This window comes from Enhydra lutris, unplaced genomic scaffold (assembly GCF_002288905.1).
Source record: "Enhydra lutris kenyoni isolate GAN:26980312 unplaced genomic scaffold, ASM228890v2 scaffoldscaffold86, whole genome shotgun sequence".
In the NCBI taxonomy this organism is placed as follows: Eukaryota; Metazoa; Chordata; class Mammalia; order Carnivora; family Mustelidae; genus Enhydra; species Enhydra lutris.
In genome coordinates this window covers 4,976,999-4,989,783 of record NW_019154170.1, presented here as the reverse complement: position 1 = coordinate 4,989,783, position 12,785 = coordinate 4,976,999, and the positions used below count along the sequence as shown (strand labels likewise).

General features: G+C 59.9%; 1 protein-coding gene across 1 annotated transcript in view; it reads left to right on the top strand.

Moving 5' to 3' along the window:
* Positions 1–12,785, top strand: part of LOC111161720 (histone-lysine N-methyltransferase, H3 lysine-79 specific-like) — a 76,048-nt gene that overhangs the window by 26,207 nt on the left and 37,056 nt on the right. Inside the window, exon 3 of the mRNA XM_022525597.1 lies at positions 10,461–10,535. Coding sequence (XP_022381305.1) covers positions 10,461–10,535 — 75 coding nt within the window. The remainder of the gene's footprint in view (positions 1–10,460; positions 10,536–12,785) is intronic.

Genomic DNA, 12,785 nt, shown 5'->3' with positions numbered 1-12,785 from the left:
GTGACCCGAGAGAGAGAGAGAGAGAGAGAGAGTGAGAGGGAGAAATTTGGTGGAAAGTTGCAGACTGACGACCTTCCCCTCTGTCGTTGCTTGTCCTTGTGCTGTGTGGGTCTGACGGTCTCTTCTGGAGACCATGTGACACCGTGCGGGGCCTGCTGGGCTCTGCGGGACGGTCAGTGCAGCCGTCAGGTGAGCTCCTGCCAAGGCCGTGAGTCTGGGTCCCCCGCAGGGTTGTGGGGCGGCAGCAGGAGAGGCCATCGGACGGGTGTTTCCTCGGCTCGGTGCTTCCCTCCTGGGCTGGGGGTGCTTTCCCGGGCGCCGTTGCTCATGTGGAGGTCCGCCAACAGCTTTGTTGGAGTGAAAGTCACGTACCAGATAACTCACGCGTTGAGAGTGTGCCGTATTCACAGAGTTGTGCGATCCTCACGACTGTCAATTCCAGAACCTTCCATCTCCCCAAAGAAACCCCGTCCCCATCAGCAGTCATCCGCCACCTCCCCCCCATCCCCAGCCCCTGCGAGCCCCCTTTCCGTGTGTGGAGGAGACCAGTCTGGGCGTGTCACACGCGTGAACTCACACCCTGTGTGCCCTTCTGTGTCTGGCCCCCTCCCTGCACGTCGTGGGCTCGGGGTCCGTCCCGGGACAGCGCGTGGGGGCTCCTGCTGGTGGCCGGGGACGCTCCGTGTGCGGGGGCAGGTTGTGTTTGTTCATCCGCTGGTGGACACTGGGGCTGTTTCCAGCTTTTGGCGGTGAGGAACACCGCTGCTGTGAACGCGTGCACAGATTTTCGTGTGGATGTATGAGGTTTCTTTCGGGTGTGTGCTATGGGCGGAATCGCTGGGCCACGTGGAAATTCCCCTTAAACGTTTGAGGAACTGCAGACTGCTTTCCAGGGCGGCTGCGCCACTTTCCGTGCCCACCAGCCGGGTGTGAAGTTTCTCTTTCCCGCCCCAACGCTCAGTGTCCGTCGTTCGGACTCTGGCCATCCTTGTGGTTTTGCCTCGTGTCCGTTCCTGGCTCAGGGTGGAGCGTCTTTTCATGTCCTTACTGGTCTTACTGGCTGGCCATGGGGGTGTTTTCTTTGCAGCAGTGACCATGTCAGTCCATGCTTTGACGGCCCTGCTGTGTTTTCGTTTGGAGTGGTTCGCGTTCCGGGTACTCGCAGGCGCACGCGGGGGGTCCCGCGGGTTCTGGGCCCCGCAGTGAAGCAGGTGTCGCAGGTAAACATGGATTGTGTCGTTTCCCAGTTACGTACCGTGGTCTGTTCAGCGTGCCGTGTCATGATGGCCAAAGAAGGCAGTGTGGACTCCTTAAAGAGAAGACACTGCGGGTAATGCTGACGTCCCCTCACTTTCAGCGAGGCCGCGTCACCGCAGCAAACGCAGTGAAGTTAGAAATGTCGCGAGAATTCCCGAATGGGACGCACGGACACCGCGGGAGCCACCGCTGTGGGAAACACAGTGCCGATAGATAGACGGGCTCATCCTGGGTGGGTGCCGGCCCTGGGCTTGGAAAAGCGCCCTGTCTGCACAGCGTGGCCCGGCGAGGTGTGCCTGTGGGGTACAGACGCTGCCCCAGAGAATGACTTGCAGAATTTTCCTCTTGTTCTGTGCTTTGTCTTTCGGCTTTCGTGATGCTGTCCTTGGAAGCGTCACCATTTCATTCTGATGAGGTGCAGCTTACCTGTGCCCTCTGCCCCAGCCCCCCGAGGTTTATGTGATCAATGTGGGAAGCGTCACCGCCAGGCAGGCACCCTGATTGCCCTCCCCTCTGCCCTGCCCGCTCCTCGCCGCAGCGGTGGGTGCTGCTGTGTCTCCTGGCCTTGCTTCAGGCCCCCACAGCCTCGTCAGAGGCACTTGGGGCATGTTGGCGCTCAGCGTCTCCGTCTGCAAGATGGACTGCTGGCCGTGCCCGCGGAGGGCTTGGCACCACCTGAGCTCCACGGTCGTGTGACACACTCCCCTGCGTGTGTCGTGCAGTCTCCCGAGCTCTGTGGTTGCCGCCTCACTGTCGCTGTCAGGTCTCCTGCCTCACTGGTGCCCATGTGGCAGGTGTGGACCTGGCGGGCCGAGCGGACAGGCTCGCCGGGTGACGGGCCCGAGGACTGCGGTCACGGCACGTGGCGGACGGCGGTGCGCACGGGCACGGGGCGTTCCGCGGTGTGGGCTCTCAGGCGAGTGGTCTGGCAGAAGGAACTGTGGCTTCGCCCTTGTTTCCGACGCTCTGGCCAGGTCAGGGAGATGCCCTGGGGAGTGTGGGGGGCTCTGAAGGTAGCAGCCGCCGTTGGTGGAGTGCGTGGGTGAGAGGGGCTCCATGCTGGCCGGGAGCCATGAAGACGGGGCTGACGTGGGCGGAGGAGCGGTTTCCTTGTGGGGGTCCCCCAGCTCCTCCTTCCTTGCGCCCTCCCGGCGAATCGGAGCACTCGAGTGTGTCCCGGCGTCCTTGGGACCCAGGCTGGCGTGGCTCGCCGACAGAGCCTGGGCTCCCGTGTCAGAGGCCGGGGGTGTCCGCCGGCTCCATGTTCCTTCCTCAGGACGCAGGGGCAGGTAGTGCCGGGCCTGCCGTGCCCGCCTCCTGCCAGGAGGCTCCCCTTGCGGCCAATCCCCATTGTTCCTTTAAGACCTTTTGAAGTTGGGCTAAAGCTGGCTTCAGGTGCCCAGCAGAGCTGCCCCAGTAGTCTTCTGACCTGTGCCAGGAGGTCCGGGGGCCGCTGGTCCCCATCAGCGGCCCCACCCCCAGTTTCTGAGTCGGCAGCCGGTGCCGTGGTCGGTTCCCGGCGGAACCGTCTCGCCCCGCCTGCACCGTGTCCCCGTCACAGGACCGCAAGTGACGTGTGTCGTTTGATCTTTTGTCAGTTGGAGGATGTTACTAAGAACATGAAAAATTGGCTCTTCATTTGCCTTAAAAAAGTTAAGATTTGGCACAAAATGCCACACGATGTGCGAGTCTCTTCACGTGAGATGTCCAGAGACAGGCAAGCCCACAGAGACGACCGCGGACTAGCGATTGCGGGGGGAGGAGGGTGATGGCTGCTGGGTCGGGTATCCGTAGGGCGACGAGAGTGTTCCGGGGTCGCGACTCTGGAAGTGCTGAAAAGCCGTGGAGCTGGGCACGCCAAGCGGGCGAGCTCCGTTCTGTGAGAAGCCCTCCTCACGGGGCCGTCCCTACGGAAGCACGCTCAGGGTACGCGGTCCTTGGGCTTGTGACGACCCTGACCCCGGGCGCTTGTCCCCAGGCGTCTGTCGTGAGGTGGTGCAAGTGGCCAGGGTGTGTGCACAGCCTCCCCGAGGGGCAGCCCGCGCCGTGCTCGCATCGGGACGGGGCCGGAAAGAGGACTCGATGTGTCTGGTCCTGGGTTCGGCAAGGTCTGGTGTCAGTTGGCCGCACAGACCCCAGTGAGAGGCCTGGAGTGAGCCCTCAGCCCCCTCTTTGAGGAAGGAGCAGCGACGAGCCCCTGTGCAGTGGGCACCGTGGGGACCTGCCGAGATCAGCTCTGGGGTTAGGGGGTGTCTGTGCTCTGGCGGGAGGACGGCCCTGTAGGTTTTTCCCAAGGTTGTGTTACTGGTGTTACCTTGTTTCACAGACGGGGAAACAGAGGCCTGGAGAGGTTCCGTAAGTCAGAACCAGGCCTGTGGCTCCCAGGCTACAGCAGCACCTGGGGGGGGGGTGAGGAGTCAGCAGAAGTGTGGGTGCGGGGCAGGGAGGGGAGGGTCAGGGCGGAGACTCCATCCCAGGCCCCTGCCCCGCTGCCTGCTGGTAGGGGCGGGTGGGGGGGGGTGGTGTTGCCGGAGCAGGTCTTCCCAAGGGCGGCATGTCCAGCCTGGGCAGGGGTCCCAGAGCAGCACGTCCTGGCCCAGGCCAGGGCCGTCTGGTAGGGGGTCCCGGTCCCTGCCCTTGTGTCACTGGAGGGTGTAAACGTGTCCCTTTGTCTTTCAGGACAAACACCACGACGCTGCTCATGAAATCATTGAGACCATCCGGTGAGTGCCAGGCCGGCGGGGTGGGCGGGGTCTCAGGGATTCCCCCCACCCCCACCCCACGCCAGCCACCCCACCTGGGCTCTCCGGCTTATGGCCTGCCCTCTGAGCCCGCTTTGTCCTGCACAGCTCCGCTCCTCGAGGTGAGCGGCCCGGCAGACTTGGGAAGCAGTGACCAGTCAGAGGAGTCCGGGCCGTCCACGTGTGGCCCCAATCAGGTCTCCATGCTTCTCTGAGCCTCGGATCTTCTCTGAGGGGCATGCGGAGCTGGCAGGGTGCGGGGGCTCCCCCACCTCCACTCCCCACCTTGCCTCCTCCTCCCCCTGGGATTTGGTGCTGACTCAGCCTTCTGCGGCTGCTCCTTCTCTCAGTGCCCCGGTCAGCCTCTCACCAGCGTGTTTCCGGGATGTGCAGAGAAGTGCCAGCCCCCCCACCCCCGGCGGGGGACCTTGACAGAACCCACAGGAAGGCTGTCCGCCCTTCTGTTTCTAGTGGGCTCTCTCCCATGCTGGCCTGGGGTCTGGAAGGAACCGCAGAGCGCCGGCCATGGCTGCTGGGTGCAGTTCCGTACCTGCTTCTGGCTCTACAGTCCGTGGTCAGGGACCCTGTTGTCCTCGTGTGTCTGCGTGGCTGTGGTCTCTGTTGCTGTGTTGTTCCTCAGAATCCTTAACCGTGTGGCCACCACCTCGGGCCCCGCCGTGATGCCTGCAGGAAGCTGCCGTGGCCGGAGGCAGGGCTAGGCGGGTGGTGCCCCGTGAAGTGGCTGGGACCGGAGGGCCGGCTGTGATGGGAGTCCCTTTCCTGCCACGTGGTAGCGGGGCCACGAACCCGGGGTGCTCTTGCTGCCCAAGCCTGTTTGATTGGCTTGGGGGCCCACCGATGCCTCCTCGCAAGACTGTTGTCAAATTTAAGTGAACTGATGTGCGCAGCTGCTGTAGTGCGGGCCCGAAAGCAGTCCGTGGTGTAAGCTGTTAGCGGGGTGCCGTAGTTCGGTTTATGGTAGTTTTGAAGAGGGCTGCTGGTTGGGACGTGGGAGTGCGGAGGTAGCAGGGAGGGCTGGGAGTCAGGCGGCCTGGCGTGCACCCCGGTGGCCTCTGTGCCTGTTTGTCACGTGCGGAGCGGGGCGCTCGTCCCTGTGCAGCTCGGGGCTGGCGTCCTGCCCTGCTGCCGGTCCAGCCCTTTGCTAGTCCACCGCGGCTCCGATTTGCTTATCCTGGTAACTCCTGATGCTTCGCATCCTTTGCCTGTTTTCAAGAGCTGATTTTACTATTGAATTTTCACTGATCTTTACATATTGTCATTACCAGGCCTGTACCAGGTGTGTATTCTGCAGATGTTTTCTTCCGGTCTGTGGCTTACCTCTTCGTATCTTTTTTTTAAGATTTTATTTATTTGTCGGAGAGAGAGAGTGAGTACGAGCAGGGGGAGGGGCGGAGGCTGTGCAAGGAGCCCGACGTGAGGCTCGATCCCACGAGACCTGAGCTGAAGGCAGATGCCTCAGCACCTGAGCCTGGGCGTCCTACCTCCTCACGCCCTTCACAGTGTCTTTGGAGCAGTGGATAGCTTAACTTTGAATGAAGTCCGGTTTGTCCACATTTTTCTTTTACAGTTTGTGGGGTTTTGCCTCCTAAGAAATATTTGCCTAATCTGAGGTCACAGGGGTTGTCTCCTATGCTTTCTAGAAGTTTTACAGTTTAGGTTTTCTACTGAGTTTTTCCATCCGTTCTGAGCGCGTCGTTCCGTATGATACGGGGTATGGGTTGACGTTGACCATAGCGCGTGCGGACGGCCGCTAGCTCAGCACCGCTGTGAACGAGACCGTCCCTTCTGTGCGCAGTTCTCGCATCACCTTTGTCCAAGTCAGTTGACGCTGCGGGAGTTGGCTCACTTCCAGGGTGGCTTCTGTCCCACTGGTCCACGTCTGTCTCCTTTCACCAGAGAAGACCTTGGTGGCCTCATGTGCAGAGCAGGCATCCCTCTGAGCAGGGCAGCTTCTCCGCCTTTGTTCTTGTTTTAAAGTAGCGCTTGGGGGGAGTGCCTGGGGGCTCAGTCAGTCCAACGGCAGACTCTCGATCTCAGCTCACGTCTTGATCTCAGGCTTGTGAGGTCAGGCCCCGTGCTGGGCGTGGAGCCTCCTTGAAAAAAAATAAATAAAAAATGTTGCTTCGGTTATTCTACCTCCTGTGCATCTCCATGTAAATTTTGGAATTAGCTTGTTGGTTTTGCATGATTTTCTTAGGAATCGCACTGAGCCAGTAGGTTGCACGGAGAGATTTGCTGTTGAGGCTTCCGGTACGAGGTGTCTCAGTCCATGAACATGGTATGTGTCTTTGAGCTCGCTCAGGTCTTTCCGCACTTCCTCAGCAGCGTTCTGTCGTCGTGGGGGGGGGGGGGGGGCGTGTCTTGGACCTGTTGGTTGGATCCATTCTCAGAGAGTCGAGCTTTTGGCAGGCCTGTAGCTAGGATTCTGTGCTAAGTTTTACTTTCCGGTCGCCTACTGCTTATAAATAAGAATGCGGTTGACTTTCACGTATTAACCATGACCTGTTGCTAAATTTATTGATTCTGGTAAGTGATTTGTAGATTTATTAGGACTCGTAGAAATAAGTACATCGTCTGTGACTAGGGACAGTTTTATTTCTTCCTTTCAGTCTTCATGATCTTAGTTCTTCTCCTTGGCCTTATCAAATTGGCTGGGACCTTCAGTACAGTTTTGCGTAGAAGTGGTAAAAGCTCTAGGTTTTTTGCAGATGCCCTGTGCGAGTTTGAGGAAATTCCCTGCCATCCCTGATGTCTGTCCTACGTGTGACCATGGCATTGTAGTTTTATTAAAAGAAGTGGTAACTTTCACAGGCAAAAGCTGAAGTACTTATGAATGAAGTAGCGTAGTGTCTGCGGTCTGCTCCCGAGTGTCAGGGACTGGGTGCCACGCGGCGTCTGACGGAGGTGTCTGTTCCTGATAAGGGCTCTCGGGGCAGCAGGAGGCGCACGGCCTATCGTTTTCTCTTACTGTGGTGACGTTAACCTTGCCCACCTGGTCCATCACGTTTCTCTGAGGTATAGGCACTCTTTCCCCCCTTTTAATTAATAAATATCTTGGAAGAGATCCTTGGAGACCTTGCAACCATCCCATTTCTCCTTGGACTTTCACCCCCTGATTTTGGCGACCAGAGGTGGGTCTCACCTGCCATGACTGGTTATTGCTGTGTTCTTGAAGGGAGGTTCTCGGCTGGGGCTCTTCTCCATGGAGAGCCTGCTTTCCCACCCGCTTCCTCATTCCGTGAGCTGTGACCCACTACTGTGCCGTGGCATGCCCGCTGTTCCTGTGCTGGCTCTTTGGGGCTCTTTGTGCGTGCCCTGTCCCTTTGGCGTGCCCCCTCCTTCCTGAGCAGGCCTGTATGTTCCAGAACCGCAGCGCTCCACGTCACCTTGAGGTTCCCGTGTTCCCGACCTGCGAGTTGGCCACAGCTCTCAGCGGCTCTGGCTTCTTCTAGCGGAGAGGAGTTCATGCTGTTTGTCAGCACGGAGTGGTCTCCTCGCGGAGCTGTGAGAATTCCTGACGTGTTCCAGCCGTGAGCACCTGTGGGACGCGTAGAACGCGCCGCTCAGCTGGCTGTGCTCTTTAGCGCACCTTCAGGACTGGGAGTCTGGAGTGTATCTGTCCGTTCACATCCGTATCATGTCCGGGAAATCTTTGCCTGCCCAAGTCACAAAGGTGTTCTCCTTTGTTTTCTTCGAGAAGCTCCGTGGTTTCAGCCTTTGCGTCAGGGTTACGATGTTCCTGTGAGCCAGCTGCGGTTTATATTCGTGGGGTCGACATAAATTAAAAAGACTGTTTTCCCATCATGTTGTCTCGGTGCTTTTATCTGAGAGCCGTGTAAACGTTCACTGGCCTCTGTCCCGTGCGCTGGGTCAGCGTGTCTCTCCGTCCCTGTGCCAGCGCCAGTTCTGGTTACCGTAGACCTGCGGTGGGTCTCAGGATAAGGCCGTCAAGTCCTCTAGCGGTGCTCGTTGTAAAGCTTATGGAGGCTGGGAGCTCAGTCTTTGCGCTCCCGTCTCGGAGTCAGCTTGTCTGTTTCTCCCGGAGCCTCCTGGCATGTTCTAGGGTCGCTTCGAGGTGGCAGCTCGGTCCGGGGAAAGGGCTGTTTGAGTCTTCTGTTCTGTGAACATAGTTGCCTTTGGTTTGTTTCGTTTTCAGGTTTTCTCATGAGTGTTTTACAGTTTTCAATATAGAGGTCTTACAAATTTTTCATTAAAATTACCACTACAGGGGTGCCCACGTGGCTGAGTCAGGTAAGCGTCCAACTCTTGATTTGGGCTCAGGTCGTGATCTCAGGGTCGTGAGGTTGTGCCCCAGGTTGGGCTCCATATGGGGCAGGACTCTGCTTAGGATTCTCTCTCTCCCTCTTCCCCTGCCCCAGCCCTGCACGCACGTGCTACGTTCTCTCTCAAGTAAATAAATCTTTTTTTTTTTTTTAAGATTTTATTTATTTGACAGACAGAGATCACAAGCAGGCAGAAAGGCAGGCAGAGAGAGAGGGGGAAGCAGGCTCCCCGCTGAGCAGGGAGCCTGATGCGGGGCTCGATCCCAGGACCCTGAGACCATGACCTGAGCCGAAGTCAGAGGCTCAACCCACAGAGCCACCCAGGCGCCCCTCAAGTAAATAAATCTTAAAAAAAAAAAAAAAATCCCTAGATATTTATGTTTTACTGACATTTTAAATGGTATTTAAAAAATCGGTTTAAAAATTCTCTATTGCTGGTACATGCAGACAAAGCTCGTTTTTGCTCGCTGACCTCATGCCTTGTGGCCTTGCTCAATTCGTCTAAGTTCTAGAAGCTTCTGTGTAAATTCCTTAGGGTAGCCCATTTGTTAAATTGTGTGTCTGTGAACGATGCTTCTTTTCTAGTCTTTGTGCTGTCTGCCACGTGGTGCTGGCCAGGGCCCGTGGTGGAGTGTTGAAGGAGGTGTGGTGGCCAGCGTCCTCACCTGTCCCCCCACCTGGGAGCGGTCTGTCTGCGCCAGTAGTCCGCTGGTGTCCGCAGGAACTGTACCCTCCTGTCCCGTCGGGGTTCCTGACGGACGCTGTGTGTGCTGTCGAGCAGAGAGCTTACCGGAGAGAAGTGCTCGTGGGGCGGGAGGGTGGGGAGGACACTGATGCACTGGAGGGACCCTTGGGTGGGTGGACGCTTGGAGGTGGGCCCTGCCCAGCTGGCCCTGGTGACAGAGAGCAGAGGGGTCTTGTGGGGAGGGGCCGCAGGGTCTGGGCCAGGAGTGCCGCTCTGTGCACGTGTGTTTGGAGGTGGCAGCTGTGGCTTCCTGCTCCAGCGAGGGAGTCGGGCTCGCGGACGCAGGGGTGCAGGGACACAGGGAGTACCTCCCGTCCCCACCGATTGGAGCTGGCAGGGAGCCCACTGGCAGAGCAGAGACAGCAGGCATGCAGGCGGTGCCCCCCCCCCACGCCTCTTTCCACCTCTTGCTTCCTCGGGGTTTTTACCCTGCATGGGGCTTGGGTCTGGCTTGGGCGTTTTCTGTCTGCTGAGGTGATCCTATGACTTTCTGTTGACGAGGCAGGGGATGGTGGTTCGTTGCTGCGGTAAACTCCGCGTGGTGGGCGCATGCGGGCTTCGGGTCACACGTGCTCTTAGGGGGTTGTTTTTGGGGGCCCTCGTGGGGGCGTTGGTGGGTAGACTGCCTTTCTGTGCCGACTTTGTCTTTCCGAGGCCTTGTCTCCCTCTGGTTTCGGCATCAGGGTAATGCCGGCCTCATGCGACTGAACACGTCACTGCCCTGCTTCCCTGTATGTGCGGCAAGACCCCCGGCGATGCCAGTTGGACCCGGCTCTCCTGGCGGGAGGCGCTTGATCAGGGGGTCACAGTCTTCAGCAGGGTCCAGGCTGTCAAGACGTCCCCTTTCTCCTGGGGTCGGTTTTGCGTGTTCGTGTCTTTCCAGGAAGTCGCTCATTTCGTCTAAGTTGTCAGATCTCTCAGCCGAGCATTTTCCGCGACGTCCGCGGTGTTCTCCTGAACGTGTGGAGCGTTGACTCCTTTCTCAGGCTCTTTGTCGAGGTGGGATCAGGATCCAGCGAGGGTTAGGCCTTGGGACGGGCTGGCGTGTGTCTCTGTCCCTCTGCTCTGTCGGCTCCCCTCGTCTGCTGCTCGCCGCGCGCCTATGCAGCGGCCCGCTTGTCTGGGGCGCGGGGAGCTCATGCGGCGGCGCTGGCCGCCGGCCCCCCCGGGCCCACGGCACGTTCCGGGCTCTCTGCCTGGAGCGGCTGCTTCCCCAGCTCGTCCCGTGTGGCCCGTTGGCCCCAGGAGCCGACCACGCGGCTTCACGCGGCTTGTTCCCAAGCGATGCCTCCCTCTTCTCTTGTGCTCGTTGAGTTGAATAATGAGGATTTTTTTTTTAAATGTTTGGGGGTTGAGAGTGAAAAGTAGAGCATGAGACCAGTCGTCACCATTGGCTCCGCTCTTGTGTTTCAGGTGGGTCTGTGAGGAGATCCCGGACCTCAAGCTTGCTATGGAGAATTATGTTCTCATCGACTACGACACCAAAAGGTGAGCCGAGCCGCCTCTCCGCGACTGCTGGGGCCGTGGCCTCCGGTCGGCTCTTCTTCAACGGCGCGAGCTGGCCGGCGATTTCCTTTGGAGTTGGCTGTCGCCCCGTGGAGTTATTCTGGTAGGAAACGTTGATGAGATACTGGCAGAGGCTGTCCGAGCAGGGACGTGATTGGAAATGCCACATTGTGGAAACGGCGCTCAGCATGTGTGAAGTCAGCCCCACCGGCCGTGGGGGCTGCTCTCCCCGCGGCCGCCTGCCAGCGGCCAGTGCTCCAGCCCGAGGACGGTGCCTCTGCCGGGCCTCGTGCGGCCCATCCGGGTCTCGGGGGCTCAGGCCTCACTGCCCCTCCAGCCTCTGTGGCCCCTTCTCGTGGTTTCCTGCAGGCGCGTCCTGGATCTCAGAGCACAGTCGGGTGGGCGGGGAAGGGCGAGGCCGTGTCTGGAATGCCGTTTTGTTTCTCTGGCGGAAGGCGGGCTGGCGCTCCCTGCTCCCGCTGTAGTAGCTCTCGGCAGGCGTAGACCGGCTCCACAGTGTTCCCGAAAGGCGCGTGTCTTCTGTGGGCTTTGCTGGCTCGCTCTCGATCGGGAGCCCGGTCCAGAGGAGCCCTGGGGCCCCTCGCCCCGGCACCCAGGTGGTGCTGACCCAGTCTCAGCTCTGTGTTTGAAGGGCTTCGTGGTCTGCTCGTCAGCCCTGACCCCTTTCGCCCGGCAGGAGGCCTTGTTCTGCATCTAACGTTCGCCAAGCGCTGGGAAGGGAGTGAAGCGTGCTCACTCCTCCCTCCAGAGCAGCCCGGCCCCTGGGCAGTGGGGTGGCCCTGTGGGCTCCGGTGGTGTGTGTGCGGTGAGCAGTGAGGGCCCACACGGAGGGCTGGGGCGCGGCTCTCTTGCATCCAGGGTGCGGTGCACGCGGGGCTGAGCTGTGGACGTTAGCCAGTTGGCCAGGGGAGCTGGCCTTCAGTGATGGGTGGAGTGCTCTGTGCGGGCCCAGAGCAGCCCGTGCTTCTCAGGACAGCGTTGCTGCAAGATGTTTGCAGGGGCTGTTGGAGGCCCTTCCCCTCTGTACTCAGATGGCTCAGGAGAGCCCGGGCATGGCTGTGGAGGGCCAGGCCAAGGGTATCCAGCTAAGGGGCTGGTGTGGCTGTGGGGTCAGGCTCGTGGTGGGGGACCCTCATTTCTCTCCCAGGCAAGGCAGCAGCCGGGTGCCTGTGCACCGTCCCAGGGACGGGCCTCCTCTGGGGCCGGTTGGACCTCGGTGAACCCCAGGAAGTAAAATGACAAAGGGGTGCCTGGGTTTTCCTGTGAGGGCAGCACGAGAAACTAGGAGCCAGAGGTCTCGGATCTTTCATTTTGCAAATTAGGAGGGCGAAGGAGTGTCACTCAGATGCTGGGGCTGGGGACTGCCAGGTCCTGGTTCCCTGGGACCCCACCTGGCCCGGCACTTAGTGGGGGAGAGGGTAGAGTGTCTGGCCCATGTCCATGGCCCATGTCCGTGGCCCGTGTCTGTGGCCCGCCGCTCCGAAGAGGGGCAGAGCCTATTGTTGCTCTTGGGCTCCTGAGTTCGCTGCATTAGCCCAGGGGCGGCTTGGTCACTGTCCTTCTTGAGGACGCCTCAGGCCTGGGTAGGGCCTGGTCTTCCCGCTCGTTCTCTGTTTCTCTTGCTTGTCCACTGCGGCTGTCCTACGGGGGACCTCGGCCTTGCCGTCAGGGAACCAGCTTCGTTGAATTGTTTAATTTCTGTCCTAAAGGAAGGGGGTGTGTGAGCTCTTGGGGTGAATCTGGCAGTCCATGAGGATGTGGGGGGCAGTGGGGCGGGCAGCGTGGGGTACACACGGCGTGGTCGTGGCCCGTGTGCAGAGGGACCTCTCCCAGGCTCCTGGTGTCCAGCTCAGGGAGGAAGGCTCCTTGCTGCTGTGTGTGTGCGCAGGTGTTACGGACGGAGCCCCCCGGCTGACACCCCCTCCAGTGCAGCACAGACACGGGAGCCCCCTGCCCCCTGCACCTCCTCCATCAGGCCGTTCTCTGCGGAGCGTCCGGGCAGCATCCCTGGACCTGCCCCTTCGAATGCCAGGAGCACCCCAGGATGTCCCCAGACATTGTACCGTGGCCCCTGGAGGCCGAGTCAGTCCCGGGGGGACCTCCCGGGTCAGGGGATCATTGAGAGTCCTACCTGGAGTGAGCACGGGGGCTTGGGAGGGTGCAGCCTCGTTGAACAACCCCAGGCAGACTCTTGGCACCTCACGGGTGCCG